Source organism: Dama dama, chromosome 11 (assembly GCF_033118175.1).
Source record: "Dama dama isolate Ldn47 chromosome 11, ASM3311817v1, whole genome shotgun sequence".
Classification (NCBI taxonomy): domain Eukaryota; kingdom Metazoa; phylum Chordata; class Mammalia; order Artiodactyla; family Cervidae; genus Dama; species Dama dama.
This window is the reverse complement of record NC_083691.1, coordinates 66,048,244-66,066,833: the sequence shown is the minus strand read 5'-3', so window position 1 is coordinate 66,066,833 and position 18,590 is coordinate 66,048,244. Positions and strand designations below refer to the sequence as shown.

Genomic DNA, 18,590 nt, shown 5'->3' with positions numbered 1-18,590 from the left:
GACTCTGTGCGAGCCCATAGATGGCAGCCCCACCAGGCTCCGCCGTCCCTGGGATTCTCCAGGCAAGAATACTGGAGTGGATTGCCATTTCCTTCTGCAACACATGCATGCATGCTAGGTCGCTTCAGTCATGTCTGACTCTATGCGACCCTATGGATAGCGGCCCACCAGGTTCCTCTGTCCACAGGATTGTCTAGGCAAGAATACTGGAGTGGGTTGCCATTTCCTTCTCCATCGGTCTCTAGAGGTTAAGAACTAGTTTTATTTTTCCAAATTATTAGCAGCTGGGAGTCTTATATGTATAAATGATTTACTTTTAATAATAAATATGTATTGATTTATAATGTAAATAATAATACAGGTAACTCGGAATTTAAAAAATGGAACACGTAAAATGAGCATTTTCATACAAATCATTAGAATATATTTATATTATATATAAATCTACATGTTAGAAGATGCTACTGAAATTTTGCTCTATAGAATATAGAATATCACTCTAGAATTCTTAAAAAAAATCACCGGGAAGAATTAGATGATGACTGTGAAACAGATTCTCCCATTACAATACTACTTCTGTCATTTAAAGTTTTGACAACAGTTGTAGCTGGAGACTGGAGCACTTTACGAGAAAGCCTCATTCTTCCATCAGCTGGATCACGTCCAAAGTATTTCACCTGTTTTAAAGAAACAAATATACTTTAAATATACTGGCGTGCTGCAGTCCATGGGTTGCAAAGAGTTGGAGATGACTGAGTGACTGAACAACATACTTTATAAGTTATAGCACATTGACTGATACCCAAATTAAAAGATACTTGGTCCAAAAAGACAATGATTAAAGTTTTCACTTGTTCACTGAAACCACACCTCAGTGCTAATTGGAGGTATATGCTAATAAATACTTGGTTAAGTAGTGATTATATATATATATATTTTTAAGTAGTGATTATAAAAAGAGAAAAGAGACGGATATTTAGTTGCCCAATTATAATCTTCTGTTAGACTTATCTGTGCCTTTTTGTTTGTCCCTATTATGGAACAACAGTAAAAAGCACGGTGAATGAATCTAGACAAGAGCTTCTTGACCCTAACTGTGCTACAATCTATTTAGGATTATGCTTAGGTCACTCAGACTAACACTCAAAGGACCATCTATCATGCTGAAGGTTGTTCGGCTTGACCTTAGACACTGAAGGTCAGGGGGAGATGTGCTAAGTTTTAAGTTCCTTCTGATGTTAAAAAAAAAAATCTCATACAGAGAGATTATGTTGTAGTTCTTACTTTTCCCCGGAGGCTTTGTGGATAATGGAATGACAGATTGGGAATAAACTTATGTCTAGTTTTCACTCAGGTCATAGGTATTAGGTACTACTGGAACAGAATGTAGTGTAGCCAAAAAAAAAAAACAAAAACCCAAAAAACAGACTGGCAACCACTTCTTTCATCTATTCATAAGGACTATTACAAAGGTCAATTTTGTTATCAAAATTCCAGAACTGACATCATGGCTTTCATCAAACTTAAAAACTTTCAGCCTCAACCAGTATACACTGAAGCAATTCAAGTCTTAACTCCTCAAAGTTACTTATCATGTTTCTCATGTCCTGTCTCTGAATCACTGATTCTACATATCCATCACTGAGTTGCTCATGTATTTTTAAAAGCTTTAAAGGGGGACTATTGTCCTAACTAACCTGTAAGCTCTTTGAGGGTAAGAATTGTATCTAAATCCCTAATGAGTCTGTTTTAAGGAAGAAGTTAAAAAAGAAGACAGCATATAAATAACATAAACCACAAATGTAGATTTGATTCTTTCAGCTTATTTGATTAAACAAATAATTGAAACTTAAAGTATAATTTACAACTTTAAGGCTAAAACGATGAATACAAGTACCTGAATTTCTTGGCCAACTTCTAATCCTAAAGCACTGGGATGTTTAATCTGAAAGACAACATGTTAATCTATTAGTTGTCATGCATAACTACCTACTATCTATGGTAGTACACATTTTTTTCCAAGTGGAAAATAGCTTTATTGGTTTAATCTATGAATCTAGGGGCAAGGTATATAAATATTTGGCCTATTATTTTTTCAACTTTTCTGTAGGTTTAAAAATTTTCAAAATAAAATGCTGAGGAAAAATAAATTGCAGTCTTACAATGATTATATATTCATGTACTCTTATCTTTTCAGAACAACGTCCTATATGTGATGGGACTCGTAGGTCCAAAAGTACTTGTACCTTTACTAGACACTCCAAAAATTTGCCCTAATTTACATTCCTGTAAGTCCATTTTTATCTTTACACTCTGATGTACACTGGGAATTTTCAACTATCTGAAAAGCTGAAAAATGGGAACTTGGCTTTACTTGCATTTAAAAAAATTGCTATTGACACAATATCTTGGTCAGCTTAAAAAACAATTTTTCCATGTTCTTTGCTCATTTTTCCTATTGATACTCATCTTTCTTACTGGTCTATACAAGCCCTCCATATATGAAGCCTCTGTCATATGTTAAAGTGTTTTTTTTCCCTTAAATTGTTGCTTGTCTTTCAAACTTACTATAATTTTGCCAAAATTTTAAAAAATGATGGGGTCAAATGTTATCACTTTATTTACATTTTTGGCTTTGATATCATGCTGAAAAAGATTCTTCCAGTTCCAAGATTAATAAAATATCTGTATTTTCATCTAGTGTTCTGCCTCAACCCTTACCCTTCCGGATGTCCAGATTTTCTTTTTCTGCCCTCACTGCCTTAAACATTTTTTTCTTTTTTACATTTAACTCCTTGATCCAAATAGGACTTTGGTATAAAAAGAGGAAAGATCTTGTTTTATGAAAACAGGCTATTCCAATATGATTTATTGAATAATCTTTGTTTCTCAACTAAAAATGCAACTTTTAGTATGTATTATATTCTTATGCACATCACTGGGTTTATTTCTGATTTTTGATGTCCATTTCTGGGCCAGTAATCCATTGTTTTATCCTGTATTGCTTTATATAATATTTTAATATTTGGTAAAACACCTATTATTTCTCTGCCCCATAGTATTCTTGAGTAGTTTCATATTCTTAAGTCTTCCAAATATAGAACTATAATAAAGATTAAGGACATCCTAAGAATTATCTTTCCATGACTGGCTAGTCAGGAAAATTGGGAAAACAGGGCTGTAGCTAGATGTTTTTAGAAATTGCTATGTGTTAATTCTAGAACTGTTCCACCTCAAAACATTCAAGAATGTTTCTACTCCATCATCGAAGGAGAAACATTATCTGGTAAACAGTGTAAATCCTTTTGTCAAGCAGTATTTCTGTCTTGTTTGTTTTGTCTTTGTATTTAGTCTAGTAGTGGACAAAGTGTACAGTCCTTATCAACATAGGTAATTTCACTATGGTTATTTTAAGGCAGTTAAAAAAATAATCAAATCTGCCTTTCTTGTTTTTACCTTTCGTTGATCAAGTTGTGTGTTGTGGAGTAGTACTGCAGTCATATTTGGATAGAGTTTAACCATTACTCCAGTGTCTCTATAGTAAGGAAATAAGCCTGATTAGAATAATAAGGAACTTTATTATCTACAGATAATTAAACTGTGGTTATGTTTTCACAGGAGAACAAAGTAAAAAAACACATAAAAACCACTCTCTAGTACATGTTTTTTATAACTATAAGAAGTATGATTATCTAAGTGGGATACTTATTTTTCTAACAGAAAATACATATTGTATTTAAATACTTACGGATCAAAGGACAGAGAAAAGATAAAGGAAAAATAGGTAGGGAAAAGCTTTTGGAATATACATTCTTTTATATTTCTCTTCATAATATTTTCCAAAAGCTTTTGAAATGGCCTTAAATATTTTAAAGTAAGTGTAGAATTATCAGCAACCTGTTAAGTAGTGATTTAAGGAAGTGAAGTGAAGCGAGTCAAAGTTGCTCAGTCGTGTCTGACTCTTTCCGACCCCATGGACTATATATAGTCCATGGAATTCTCCAGGCCAGAATACTGGAGTAGCCTTTCCCTTCTCCAGGGGATCTTCCCAATCCAGGGACTGAGCCCAGGTCTCCGACATTGCAGGCGAATTCTTTACCAGCTGAACCACAAGGGAAGCCCAAGAATACTGGAGTGGGTGGCCTATGCCTTCTCCAGTGGATCTTCCCAGCCCAGGAATTGAACTGGGGTCTCCTGCATTGCAGGCGGATTCTTTACCAACTGAGCTATCAGGGAAGCCCAAATTTAAGGAAGCGGGTTAGATAAAATGGGATACCTATTTTATTAAAAAAGATAGCTTTTTTCCTTTACCCTACTAAAATAAGCCAGCAATTTCTTAGTTTTCACTTGTGATATTAAACAAACTATTCCACTGTCTTTTATAATTCATTTCAATTAGTTTGAACATTATGTTGTATTTGATAATTTCTTTTTTCTTTTTCTTATTAAGTGAATTTTCTTTCTTTTGGTGGGGAGGTGGGAGGGAGGGGATATGGGATCATAGTTGCCTGACCAGGGATCGAACCCACACCCCCTGCAGTGAAAGCCTGTAGTCTTAACCACTGGACCACAAGGGAAGTCCCCAAAAGGTAATTTTCTGCTTCAGAAAATTCAGTCTTTTTAGCTAAAAAAAATGAGTTGAGGTTGAAACTGGCATTTAAAAAATTGTACTACTTAGGCATTTAATACTAACTTTAAAACAAGTCAACAAGAAACTACCAAAAAGAAAAAAAGTACAAAGAGAAAGGAAATATGTTTAATGGAAGATTAAAAGAGTGGGAACTTCGGTTAAAGAAAGCAATTCAGTCAGAAAAATCTATTAGTATAATAATCATCACAGAACCATGTTCATGAGAATCTACAAACTGGTGTAGAAAATAAATTTTATCTTAAGAATAATGATTATATGGTAATTGACACATAATCTAAACACCTTATACTTGCAAAATAAATAATGCAAATGTGAAGTTAATATGAGGTTATAATATAAAATCTTACACAAAAAGTAGCACAGCATTTTAGTTGATATTACCTGATTTCAGTTATTGTGGCGGTGTACACTGCTCCAAATTCTAATTGCTGCTCTTGCTGTAAGTACAAAATAAACCATAAGATTCATAAAGAAAACAGTAACAAAAGGTAGAAAAAAAAAGTAACTATCAAAAGCTCAATACTTACATCATCTTTGCAGATATCAGTAATGAAGTCTCTTGCTTCATGCATGGCACTAGGTGTTGGTGCAAAGATAGAAAATGTTTCTTCATCTACCTGGCTGATAGTGACTCCTTTTAAAAAGATAATTTATTACATATTGAAGTTAACTTGCTCATTCCAGTGGAGAAAAGACTTAACACTGTGCCAGGCCCTGGGGATACAATAGTGAACCAGTGTCCCTACTTTCTTGGTGGGAGAAAACATTTAAGTTCTAATTTTGGTTCTGTGCTTTTAATTCCTCACCGTTTCTTCTTTTTCCCTCTTTTTAGAGTGGTCGTCGGATGGATGAGGGATGAAATCATGTCATTTCTCAATCTTGAGAACTGCCTAAGGTTACTTGACTTCTTATGCTCCTTCTATAACCTCAAAGCTGGTAAGTGACTAGGTATCCCAAAACATTGATTCCAGAAAAAAAAGCAAAGTAAAGCATACTACTTCTACACATATATTCTCTAAAGAAATAAAAGAGTCTAAATAAATAAGACTAAATGAAAAATAGAACTCATAATAAGAAAAATTAAAGAAAACTCTTCTAACGTAAAAAGTAGTTTTTCTAAATGTCTGATTTTTAAATGTTGAGGAAGAATGGATTAATTCTAAGCCACGCTTCTTGAATATAAGTAAAGATGATCGTTTACTAGTTAAGAGGCATACACAGAAATAAAGACATGTCGATGTTACATCCTTTTCTCATCTCATTGAAATGTCAACGTTACATTTCTCAAACATATTTTTGGAGAAACACAGTAGAAATGTAATGGCAAACCTATATGACCTAAATAAAAAATCCCAAACATCATACGACTCTTACCTGTTTCAGCCTGAAGTTTTTTTAAATGATATCCACCTGGTCCAACAAATTTTGCTCGTTTTGATAACGGAACCTGAACAGTTTCTGAAATGCAGCATAGACAAAAATAGAAATAATTCACATTCATTCATTCATGAATATATATATATATGTATGTACTTATGAACCTAGAAATGTACTGGTCAGTCAAGACTTGGATAAGACACACGTAGAAATATTTTAGTATGAAACAGAAAAACAGTTTACTATGTGACTAAAAAAGTTCTTATGTTTCAGATTATCCCCTCAAATTTAAAGTATTTTAACTACAAAAGCATTTAAATTGTTTTGTTTTGTGTATGAATTAAAAAAGTTTTACATAGCAGTGTACTTCCATATAATAATGTTTACCTTATCAAATCAATAATTTTAATGTATTACCTACAACAGGTCCATTTTCTTTTCTAGATGCTCGAGGTTTTGAAATAGTTTTGTTCATTATCTGTAATATCTCCTTTTTTGCCACTAGAAGAAATAAAAACATAATAATCAAAGTTCTTTGCATCTCAATTACCTTAAAAATTCTATTTGTATTCCCCTCTCCATAAATCCTATCTTGGGGAGTCAATTTGTAAAGACTGAATTTTCACTGGTCATCCACTTTGGTGATAGTCATGTACCTAGTAACTTAATACTTCTTGGCTTAGGTTATTACGTTAAATTTCATTTTCTAAAGCAGTGTTTTAGAATAAGCCTATTTTAAATAATACACCTAATGGGAATTATAATTCACATTTAACACATAGTGATGAAAGAAGAATCAGGCATACTGGCTTGGTGTACCTGAGGCTTGCTGAATGGCTTCCATTACAATTTTTATTGGTATCCCAGGTAATTTGATGTCAGCCTAATATGGAAAAGTCAAAAAACTATATAAATATTGATTTCTGATATAATTAAGTATTTAAAAATAAAATAGGTTCTAAAATACCTGCAATGCAGTTATTCCTTTAGAAGTGCCAGCTATTTTGAAATCCATGTCACCATGGTAATCTTCAATCCCCTTAAACAATTTAAAAAATTAAGATATAGTAATAGTTTTAAACAAAAGTAAAATTCATCCATAGTCACTGTAGAGGAATTTTTAAAAATAGCTTTATAAGTAAACTATGCCCTTTAGAACATATATATTTCACATATTAATAAAATAAACTCATGTATTAAATACAAAAAAATATGGTGTTTTAAGTTACATATATTTCATCAGAAAATCAGTTTATTTTTAGATAATGTCCCATAAATGCATAAGGACTAATTTATAATCATCCTAAAGTGAGCTAATATGAATACTCATACTGTAATATTTGTTTTTAACTCACATCCTATAAAATCCAAGGCAGATATGCAGGAGGAAAGTAAGAACACGGACATTTTTCTAGCACTAGCATTCTTCTAAGCACTTTGTTATAAAGTGTGTATAATCTTCACCATTAAACATTTGAAAATGTGAATATACTTGCCAGAATATCTGTCAGCAAACGATAGTCTTCTATTTCACCTTTGTCAGGATTGTTTTTGGTGACCAATCCTATTGCCACACCTGCCACAGCAGATGAAATTGGAACTCCTGTAATTGAGAAAAAGAACTTGTGTACAATGTGTATGTACCAGCCGAACATAGGTTATTCATCGTTCTGTTGACCTTTATTCAGAATACTGAGTGGGTACCCTTTCCCTTCTCCAGGGGATCTTCCCAACCCAGGGATCAAACCCAGGTCTCCCACATTGCAGGCAGATCCTTTACCAGCTGAGCTGCCATGGAAGCCTTAATAAATCATCTGCCTGCCTCATTTCTTCTTAAATATATAATAAAAGTCCTTTAACATAATTCTTTGTTCTCAACAAAAACTTCTCTAATAATGGCAAACTTAACTTTTAAACTAATCCATTTCTTTGTGCTTTGCTTTTGGAGCCTTCTTTTTCTTTTGAAAAAATAATCATGTATTTGATAAATCTTTTTAGCCTGAGTCCTTCAATCCACTTCCCCGTGACAGCACCATTAGGTTTTGTGGATCCTCCCAAAAATTATACCCAAGGAATCTAAATGTGAGTCTAATCTTTTCTTTATCTTATTCTTTTGAATAGCTGCAGAGCACTCCCTGTATGTGCTTATAAGAAGTGGGGTTACTGAGTTGAAGCGGGTGTGGATTTACATTTCTTACAATGTCAAACTGTCTTCCACAGTGTGTAGTAGTTTATACTTTTACCAGCAGTATATGATGCTCCCTGCTACTCTACATTCTTGTTAATTTTTGTTAAATCTTTTGACCTTTGCCATCTGAATGATAAAGATGGTAACTTACTCTTTTTAACTTGATTTCTGTTTTTATGAGAGAAGTTGAACTTTTAAAAAATGTTTTAAAACCATTTATATTTCTTTCTCTGTGAACTGGCTCTTCATGGCCTTCAGCCATTTTCTTACATGGTTAGTCTTTTGTTATTGATTTGTAAGAGTTTTTAATATGGACAGATCTTTGTTAAATATATAGTCTGTTACAGTAAATAAAATACAAATATGAAATACATGATAAAATATTATTTTTTAGTCTGTTGATTTTCATGTGTTTTTTCCTGTATAGGATTTTCTATGTAATCATAGTTCCTGGATTTTGCTTAGAAAGGTTGTTTTTTTTTTTTAAATTTTTTTTGGCTACACTTCACGGCTTGTGGGATCTTAGTTCCCCAACCAGGGGTTGAATCCAGGCCACTGTAGTGAAAGCACTGAGTGGCCACTGGATGGCCAGGGAATTCCCTAGAAAGGCTTTATTTTTTTCTGTCCAAGAGTTTCATAAAATCTTGTTTAATTTTTTAAAAGGAAATTTAAATTTTTAATCACTTGAAACTTACATGGCATAAAGGAATGCGGTAGGGACCTCATTTCATATTCTTTATGCCAACAGTTTTAACTATCATCTATAATGTTGATGACTTAAAATCTATCCCTCCTACCTAGTTCTCTCTGATAAACCTAGATCTGTACAACCCATATGCTTGCTGGATATTGCCAGCTAAATGTCCCTAATATATCTTAAATATGTAAATAAATAGAAAAATTTAAATTTCAAAATTTAATCACCCTTGATAAATCCCTTTTCTCCTGCATTCCCTGTCTTGATTGAAAGCAATGACATATTAGAATCAACACTTCCTTTCTCTCTTCCTTCATCTTAATCAAGTCACAAAAATCTGATTAGAGGTTCATCCTCTAAATATTTTTTGTAGAAAATCTGTCCTTTCCTCCAAATACTGAAATATCCATTGCTACTTCTTTAGTCCAAGTCCACACTATTTCTTCCCCTGGCAAGAGTTTCCCTGTCCAGTTTTCAGATTTTTAGCGCCCCTACCCCTACCCCAGCTCCTATTCTCTCCCATGTCATCGCCTAGGTCTATCATGTAAGCTAGGAATAACTACCCCTCCAAAGAATAGCAGATTCACATCATCCTACTTTTCTCTATAAAATCCTTCATGTTCCCCATTACTTGCTTTCAGGAATTTTTTATGTAAGTTCTGTGGCCAAAAAAATTTGGGAAATATCCTGTTCCTAGAGATTCAATATTCACATTAACCTATTTAAGCTTATTTAAACCATATTAAACAAACTTGTTTAATCCCATGTAAACATATTTTTTTCCATAGTATATAATAATCAACATCCTGTGGTACTCTTTTTCACGGAATACTAAGTTGGGAAAATTTCAAACTCCTTAGTATAATAATGATCTTTGAAATATGGTCCCAGTGTATTACATCATCACACCTTTCAAATATATTTCAGAAACACACTATACTGTTTCATAACTTTGCACATGCTCCTTTCACATGAAAGATGGGCCTTATTGCTAATATGCCTGGTCAACAACCATTCAACCTTTAAATTCAAATGAAATGTAGCTGTCTCTATGAAGCCAATTATGTTCAACCTAGTTCTTCATCCATATTGTACATATTTGTGCCTTGTACATATTTGTATTATCTCTTTGATGTGTTACTATCTTTATGTTTTTGTTCCTGTAAACTTCTAAAAAACTGGGTACCCCTGTAGAGTCTGATGTAAGACATTGCAAGCACTCATATATTTGAATTGAATACCATTTGTTGGCTCTTCCCACAGAATCTGACATTCATTCTTGTCAATTTCTTTTTCTATTTGGCTCCTTATTTTTTAATGTTAACATTTTTTTAAAGAGGTCAAAACTGTCATATAACACATTAGTCACATACTACTTTTTATCAGTATCTTTTTTATTGGCAGACCAGTGTTCTTAGTCAATTCAGTAACATTTTTAGTCAGTTTTTAAGGACAAGGTTTAGGATGGAGCATCTTCAAGCTCCACTTCAGAACTCTCTCCAACCTACTGATCAGATTCTAGTTCCGGCTGCTCACCCTTCAAGTAGTTATAAATGGTATACTTATCACCCATTATCAGTTTCTGCATCCTTTTCTGCCAAGGTCACAAACTGCTAAGCTGAGCTCTAGATACACTGTACAAGCAGCATCCTCCCTCTGCTCTATGGCATGGCTTACTTGGAGTGACTCTCCTCTACCTCCTTGTTACAATACTTATACACTAGGGTCACTGTCAAGTTCACTGGGTTATTACACTTTACAGGAAATACATATATCTTTCAAAAGTAAGAATTCTTTGTTTCTTTGATATACTAACCTCCATGATTTCTCTAATACTGCCAAACTGGTTCAGCTATCTTATCCTGAAATTCTCATTACTTAGGATGAGTTTCTGTCTAGACCTGAAGATCTGAATTCATTTAGAGCAGATAAAGACTCTCTTGTGATCTTTTATCTGTCAGTTCACCTTTTTCAGGATGTGTTCTGTGTTTTCCAATATGAGACTGTAAGAGTAATGAATGCAAGCTGCATGAGACAGAGAATTTCTTTTGTTCACCACCAAGTCCCAAGAGTTTAGATCAGTGCTTGGCACAGAGTCAGCATATAATAAAAATTTGTTGAATTAATATATGAAGGTGAAAATAGAAATGGTATTTTAACCAGCTACCTTAAATATCAGGTTATGTTTTCCTTCCACTGAACAGAACTAGAAAAGTGTCTTTAACTGCTTTTAGCTTTTTTTACTTTGCCTTGTTTTAAGGTTTTTAGATAATAGTATCATGGTGGGTCAGTGGTAAAGAATCCACCTATCAATGCAGGAGACGTGGGGTCAATCCCTGGGTCGGGAAGATCCCCTGAGAAGGAAATGGCAATCCATTCCAGTATTCTTGCTGGGAAAATTCCATGGACAGAGGAGCGTGGTGGGCTACATACGATTCATGGGGTTGCAGAGTCGGACATGACTGAGTGATTGAATACACATTATACATTTATACCATTCTTTCATTTCATTCTTCATTATATCATCCTTTCTTTCTTTCTCCTTTTCTGTACTGTAAATGTGAGAACTTATAGGGAACTCTGTGTGTGGCCTCTTTGATTTAGGTTCCTCTTCTCTTTCTTTTTAAATAGCATCACTGGTAACTGGCAGATACTGTTTTCAGAGTCTCTTAACATGCTACCTCTTTCCTTTTTGGTGTTTCAGATCCAGAGATTATACTGAACCACTTGCAGTCTTCCTTCCTAAAGTTCTGTGTACTCTTCTATGAGTGGCGTTCTTCCCAGGGTTTGCTTAAAACGACTGAAAGATTACATAAATCATTTTCCTTTATGGGTCCTAATACTTGTGCTTGCTAAGCCAACCTTCCTTAGTGAATGGTATCAATTGCAGAGCTCTCAAAAGCCCAAGGGGTCACCAAATAAATAATTTCAATTTATTACTTTTAGCCAAGAATAAGAATTTCAGCCGATATCTGTAGTTAAAACTGTGCTTTTTAATTATCTTTATTCTGGCCTGGTTTGGTAATCTGACTTCTTCAAGTCTTGCTAAAATACAGTTTTAAAAAATCCTATATTTTATTACTGATTAAGTCTATTTATATAAATAAGCTTTGGTAGTTTTGAGACATAATTCTTTTACCTGCATCCATTAATGCTAAACTTCCACCACATGCAGATGCCATAGAAGATGATCCTATAAAAACAAAGGAAAATACTTGCTTTAATATGGATTTTTGTTAAATGTAGAAAATTGCTACTGTTAGTTATTTCCTTACAATTACTCATTTATAATTTAAATATTCAATATTCTTTCCTTCCTTCTTTTTAAAAGCACTTAAGGCAAGCTTTCCTAAACCACAGACTACAGAGCTGCACAGATAGTGTGACAGCCATTAACAATGTGTGGCTAAATTTAAATTATCTGAAATAAATTCAGTCCCTTAGCTGAATTTAGCACAGCACAGATAGAGAATTTCTGTCACCACAGAAAGTTCTATTGGACAGCAGTACTAGAGATTCTGTTTCTAGGAAACTACCAGAAAAACCAGCATGCCTCTTTTGTTGCTTAACTAGGAGGCAGTTAAAAATACAGGGCTCTAGCTCTCTCACTGGGCCATAAGCTATAGCCTAATCACACCCAGTAAAGAACTGGAAGTCCTAGTTTAAATTTTGAGCTTTTTACAAAATATCTATAACCATCTGATCTAGGTAGGCTACATGTTTGAGAATCCTGTGCCCTTTCTGCATTTAATGATTATGCTACCTTACCTTGACCTGCGACCGAGTTTCAGTTTAAATTTGACTGTTGGGAATTTCCAGGCAGTACTCAGTGGTTAGGACTCTGTGCTCTCACTGCCAAGGGCCTAGGTTAAATCCCTGGCTTGGGGATCTAGAAGAACTAAAATCCCACAAGCTGCATGGCATGGCAAAAAAGAAAAAAAAAAGATAATTCTTTTGAAAAAATAAAAAAATAAATTTGGCTTTTTAAACCCAGCCTTTCTCTGTAATATATTCTTTTTTTTGGTAATATATTCTTATATCTGTGATACATGACAAGTGTCCCCTGCTTAACGGTTCTCTATGTTTTCCTCCGTTCCTCTTTCCAAGCTGGCCTTGCTCTATGGTTTGTTTATAAAAATAAGGAAACAAATAACCAAAACTGGATCTGCTGTAAAAGAGATACAAAGATAAACATTTTTTTTTAAATTATATTGTTTTCAAAGCATATCATTAGGTAAGAACAGAGATTCAGACAAGTATATGATTAAACATATTTTTCTCTTGCAGTGGTTTTGGGTACTAATAAACATAATGAAACATTACTTATGAAAAGTTAAAACTCTTAACAGGGAGTCCATTCTTTTTCAATAGGAAAAATATTTCAAAACCATACCATTTGACTCTAGTACTTCCGATGTGACTCTTATGGTGAAAGGAAAATCTTTAGGAATAACAGGATACAGAGCTCTCTCAGCAAGAGCACCTAAATCAGAACAGAAAATAATGAGCCAAAAAAAAAAATAAGTTAAGTCTCTTTAGTAAAATCATGTACATACAGAGATTTGTACTTACCATGCCCAAGTTCTCTTCTATTTACACCAGTAACTTTGCCAATTTCATTAGTTGCATAGGGAGGAAACTTAAAAAAACAAACAAAAAGCACGTACTAATACAATTGACATGGAAAGATATCCCATATATATAAATAAGTTACAAATATAAATAGAATCCCATATTTGTTAAAAAAAAAACGAAAAAAGTACACTCATACACACAGAAAATGTCTGGACCCTAAGACATATACCAAATTGCTAAAAGTAGGTATTTCTAGTGTTTATATGACCTGGGGTAGGAAATGGATGGTTATGAGGATTTACAACTCAAACTTCTGTAATATTTAAATTGTTAACAATAACAAAATACTATATTTTTATAATACAAGAAATATACATTAAAAAATGCACATTAAGGAAACAGATCTTTTCCAATAAGGGTATTACTTTAGCCAAGAGTTGCAAACTATTTTATTTGATTGATATACTGTCTTAAAAGAATGTAAACTAGATGTAGTTATTTAAAAAACTGAAAAATTCCTGTAAAAATCTGGAATTCCACTTACTTTAACTAAATACTTTTTAAAAAGAGAGATGGAACATGAATCTGATAAAGCCTCTAGATCTAGTGGTCAATTTGCAGGAGACAGACCACTGAACTGTATACCATGAGTGCCATCAGCCCCCAGGCTGTGGGGAATACTACAGGTCAGATGGCTCTGGGAGTTCAACAGAAAGACTGTAAAGAAAAGAATATGATGGAGGAGAGACCTATAGATTAAAAGAGACTTAAAGAATATCAAATTAAAAAAAAAAAAGGATGAGACTACACTGTTGTATTTAGGGATGTGTGACAGAAACCCAAGGAAGTGATTACTATTAATATAAAACTTAGAATAGTAGTTACTTTTAGGGAAAGAAGGCTTTTAAGACTGGGATGAAAAACATGGAAGGACTGACTGGACACCTTCTATTCTATGACTTTGGTGGTAGTTACAAGGATGTCTGTCTTATGAAAACTCATTAAGTCATCCTTTGTTTTATATGGTTTTCAGTATCTGTATTTTATGATAAAAAGATTAAAAAAAAGAAAATGAAATAAAATAGCAATACAGCCCCTATCTTTCTCCTGCCTCTGCCCTCACCTCTTTTCCCAATTATCAGCTAGAACTGTATTTTTTGCAGGTGCCCTTTTTAAAGACTTTATAAAGATTTTTTTTAAAGACTGCCATGTGCTCTTCAGTTCTTGACCTAAGATTTGCCTTATCAATTATAATTCCTCTCTGGCTTCTCTAGCATCTGTATATATCCCAAACAGGATATTAGGGATTTAAAACCTGTGAAAATCTCCAGGTTTAGATATTCTCTAGCATATATTTTCTACATGAAATATTCTCCTATTAGCTATAGCAGATTCAACAAAATTGAATGCTGGGATTCTGGGTAGCCAGCAACAGCCACTCAGAAGGCCTGCTGCTGCACACTAGTCTCCCAAACTGTGTGCTTCAAATACTAGTATTAGAGTGCTATATGGTTGTGTCATGGCTGGTCCCTTAGAAAAGCTAATCAAAAACTCATTGCATGTACTGATGTCATACATAAAATAATTTAACATTAAATACCTCAGTTCTTTTGCTGCTAAGCAAATGAGTAAAAATATGAACATTTAAATGAACTAAAGGGAGATGGTGATTTGCCAGGTGAAGTATTTGAAAAGCCCCACTTGTTGGACATACATGTGAACAGTTACAACTCTTTCTTGACTAATACAATATTGTCTACTATACTTTAGCCTTTCTGTATTGACTCAGAACAGGATGTTGTTGGTTGGAAAGGTATTGTCTCTCTACTCTCTAAATCCCTCTATAAGCATTAAAATAAGTGCCCAAACCTTAACAGATATATAATAAAACTGGCATAGTAAAATGTTAATGGCAGGAACCTAGGTAGTGGATATAAAGGTTATGTACTGTAAAATCTTTCAAAATAAAATACTGGGGAAAAATTCACCTTACCTCATAGTGCAGCATGAAATTTTTATCTTTTATCCCACTACAAACAAAAAGCATAATATTAAAGACATCATGCAGATATAAATTTATTCAATAAACAATGAAAAAAGATGTAAGTGAATTTAAAAAAACAATTGGTTATTAAGGAGAATTGGTCTGAAATTAAATACCAGAAGAATTAGAAGGATGAATGTCAGAGACAGTTGTGTTTCACGCCCCCCCCCCCCCCAAGGTTAGGGCTTTTGAATGAATTCTACACAGATTAAGAAAACAATTTTGCTTCAAATAAAGACTTAGATATCCAGACTTAAAATACTAAGACAGCAGACACATTTTAAAGCATTAATAACTAGTGAGAATCCTAAATGTTATATATATATCATTTAAATCTCAGTTATGATCTTCTAAGACAAACGTGAAATGAAAATCAATAACTGAAATGACAGAATAATCAGAGGATCTGACAGGCAAAGATTTTTTTCAGGGTTTGAAAAGATTGCGAAGAGAACTGTTACTGAATGTACAACATTGGGGAGAATAAAGATGAGAAGAAAAAATTTCTGGAAGCAGGAAACCAACTTTTTTTAATTGAGGAAAAGACAGGCATACACAGGTTCTTGGCACAAGCAGTGTTCCCTTTGAGTGGGATTACAAAAGGCACTTCTCTGTACAGAGGATTTAGAAAGTCTTAAGCCAGGGCTGGATCTGCACAACCATAAATTACAGCCTTTTGGAAAGAAACTTGAAAACAAGACACCTCCAGAAGATTAAAGGAATCATAGATTTAGGGGGCTATAGAGGAGCCTAGGGATCATTAGCCAAGTACCTGCACTTCATAAGGTGAGAAGACAAAAGACCAGCATAGATGTGTGATATGTACCACCTCACTTACAGAGGTTATAGACCTGGGACTAGAACGTAGAGAGGTACCCTGGCCAAACCCAGTACACACACTTATGAGGCTGTGTTGCCTCCTAGAAGAAGGGAGTCAGTATGAAGAAGAGCAGGGCAACCAAGTTTTGGCCTAGGTGGGAATTTAAAATACAGAAGTTTAAGAGCTCCCCCGCCACAAAGAATCATAATTATGATGAACATTCAAGTCTTATACATACAGCTGCATTGTTATTTTTATTAGGTACATGAAAAATAATTAGTGATGCTGTCTTAAAGATGGGCATCCCTGATGGCTCAGTGGTAAAAAAAAAAATCTGCCTGCCAAGGCAGGAGACACAAAGACATATGTGTTCGATCCCTGGGTCAAGAAGATCCCCTGGAGAAGGAAACAGCAACCTACTCCAATATTCTTGCCTGGGAAATCCCATGGACAAAGGAGCCTAGTGGGCTACAGTTCATAGGATCACCAAAGAGTTGGACACGACATGGTGACTAAGCAACAACAATCTTGAAGGTACTAGGGATTATCTTCATCAGTTGGGAAGCAGAAAATGGGAGGTAGTGCTTTGGTCATTTGAGACCCTTAACAAAGGAAAGGGAAGCAACCCTGTTAGGCACTGAGGAAAATTGGTGGCTCTGAGTTCAGAACTCTGCGGCAGAAATGTTGGTGAGGACTGTAATATAGATTCTGATCATACAAAATTGATCAACATGATTTTACTGCTGACTTTTTAGGAACAGAGGAGGAGAACCAAGTGTTTTTAAAAACATAAGTTCCAATGTACCTTAGAATTAGATCAGTTTTTTTAATTTAACAACTTCCAGATTCTTTTTGGGAACTGGGATTCTTACTTATTGTTAATAGAAAAATCTATCCAGAGTAATGATTCTAGAGATAAGAGAATAAACTAAATGTACCCATGCTAGAGAATTAAATACTTTGTTTGAATAAGTAAGTTAGGAGACAAATATAGCACAAAAAAAACCCTTGCAATCACTTATGTAATAAACAGAAAAATTAAGTATAGAGATACGATTTTAAGAAATAATGATAATATGCCACATGAGTTATATATTGTAACATCATAACCAGGAAACATAACTTACTTTATAGCTGTTATAATTCGGTCTGACTTAAAATTAGATTCTAATGAATCAAATGTAACAGTACAAAGCACCTAAAAAAGAAAAAATGAAATTCTTCAGGCTTTAATTTACTAACAACAAAGATGAAAATGAAAAACATGTGAAAAACTCATTTAGCTTTTAAAGAAATAAGTACATTCTATTCAAAGCTTGCCAAGGTACAATAAACATTTATTCAAGGTACAGTAAACACCAGAAATTATATAATTTACATATAAACATTATATGTAAATCTAAGAAATCCAGATGTCTAATATCACACAGACTACATACGAAAGGTATTAGGAGTGCTGGGGGAGGAGGACAAGAAGAAGAGTATTTATAAACCTGCCCATAAAGGAATCCTCAATAAAAGTTCAGCCAATAAAACTAACTTCCTGCTTAAAACTGGAAAAAAGAAAAAGCCAATCTAAGAAGACTGAAGGGATATAATATAATCCAGAGACCCTACACTGTATCATTCACAACATCCAGGATACAATCTATAAGAAAAGAGAAAATAGGGGCCCATTCTTAAAAGAAAAGACAATGAATAGAGACAGATCCTGAGTGGATTCAGATGTTGGATTAAAAGACAAAAGATTTTCAATAGCTACTATAATTATATTCAAGGACATAAAAAAGAACCAATAGAAATTCTAGAACTGAAAAATAAGATAATGCAAGAGTCAGTGAATATGAGCAAGGATTAGAAGAAACTGCCCAACTTATAGAACAAAAAGCGGGGAAAAAAACAACACAACCTCCAGGACATATGGGACAATATCAAAAGGCCTAAACATATGTACTGGCAATCCCAGAATGAGAGAAAAGTGAGAATGAGATAGAAAAAATATTTGAAGAAATTACAGCTGAAATTTCTCAAGTTTGATGAAAGATTCAAAGTTACAGGTTTAAAGCTCAGGAAACTCTTAGTAGGATAAATAAAAGAAAACCACACTTGTCATAGTCATGCTGCTGAAAACCAAAGACAAGGAAAACCCTGAAAGCACCCAGACAAAACAATAAATTACAGGGACAATGATAAATGAATGAATCCTGACTTCTCATCAGAAAAAGGAAAACAAAGAGG

At 33.9% G+C, this 18,590-nt stretch overlaps 1 protein-coding gene across 2 annotated transcripts in view; it reads right to left on the bottom strand.

Moving 5' to 3' along the window:
• Positions 1 to 395: 395 nt before the first annotated feature.
• The window catches only part of PNPT1 (polyribonucleotide nucleotidyltransferase 1), a 42,569-nt gene continuing 24,374 nt past the window's right edge, over positions 396 to 18,590 (bottom strand). For both annotated transcript variants that reach the window (XM_061155412.1, XM_061155413.1), the window contains exons 14-28: positions 17,480 to 17,550; positions 15,482 to 15,518; positions 13,486 to 13,552; positions 13,307 to 13,396; positions 12,053 to 12,106; positions 7,525 to 7,631; positions 6,996 to 7,067; positions 6,848 to 6,911; positions 6,446 to 6,529; positions 6,026 to 6,109; positions 5,179 to 5,285; positions 5,033 to 5,088; positions 3,457 to 3,535; positions 1,898 to 1,945; positions 396 to 677 (exon numbers count right to left, since the gene is read on the bottom strand). In XM_061155412.1, the coding sequence (XP_061011395.1) occupies positions 519 to 677; positions 1,898 to 1,945; positions 3,457 to 3,535; positions 5,033 to 5,088; positions 5,179 to 5,285; positions 6,026 to 6,109; positions 6,446 to 6,529; positions 6,848 to 6,911; positions 6,996 to 7,067; positions 7,525 to 7,631; positions 12,053 to 12,106; positions 13,307 to 13,396; positions 13,486 to 13,552; positions 15,482 to 15,518; positions 17,480 to 17,550 (1,179 nt within the window). In that variant the 3' untranslated portion in view covers positions 396 to 518. The remainder of the gene's footprint in view (positions 678 to 1,897; positions 1,946 to 3,456; positions 3,536 to 5,032; positions 5,089 to 5,178; positions 5,286 to 6,025; positions 6,110 to 6,445; positions 6,530 to 6,847; positions 6,912 to 6,995; positions 7,068 to 7,524; positions 7,632 to 12,052; positions 12,107 to 13,306; positions 13,397 to 13,485; positions 13,553 to 15,481; positions 15,519 to 17,479; positions 17,551 to 18,590) is intronic.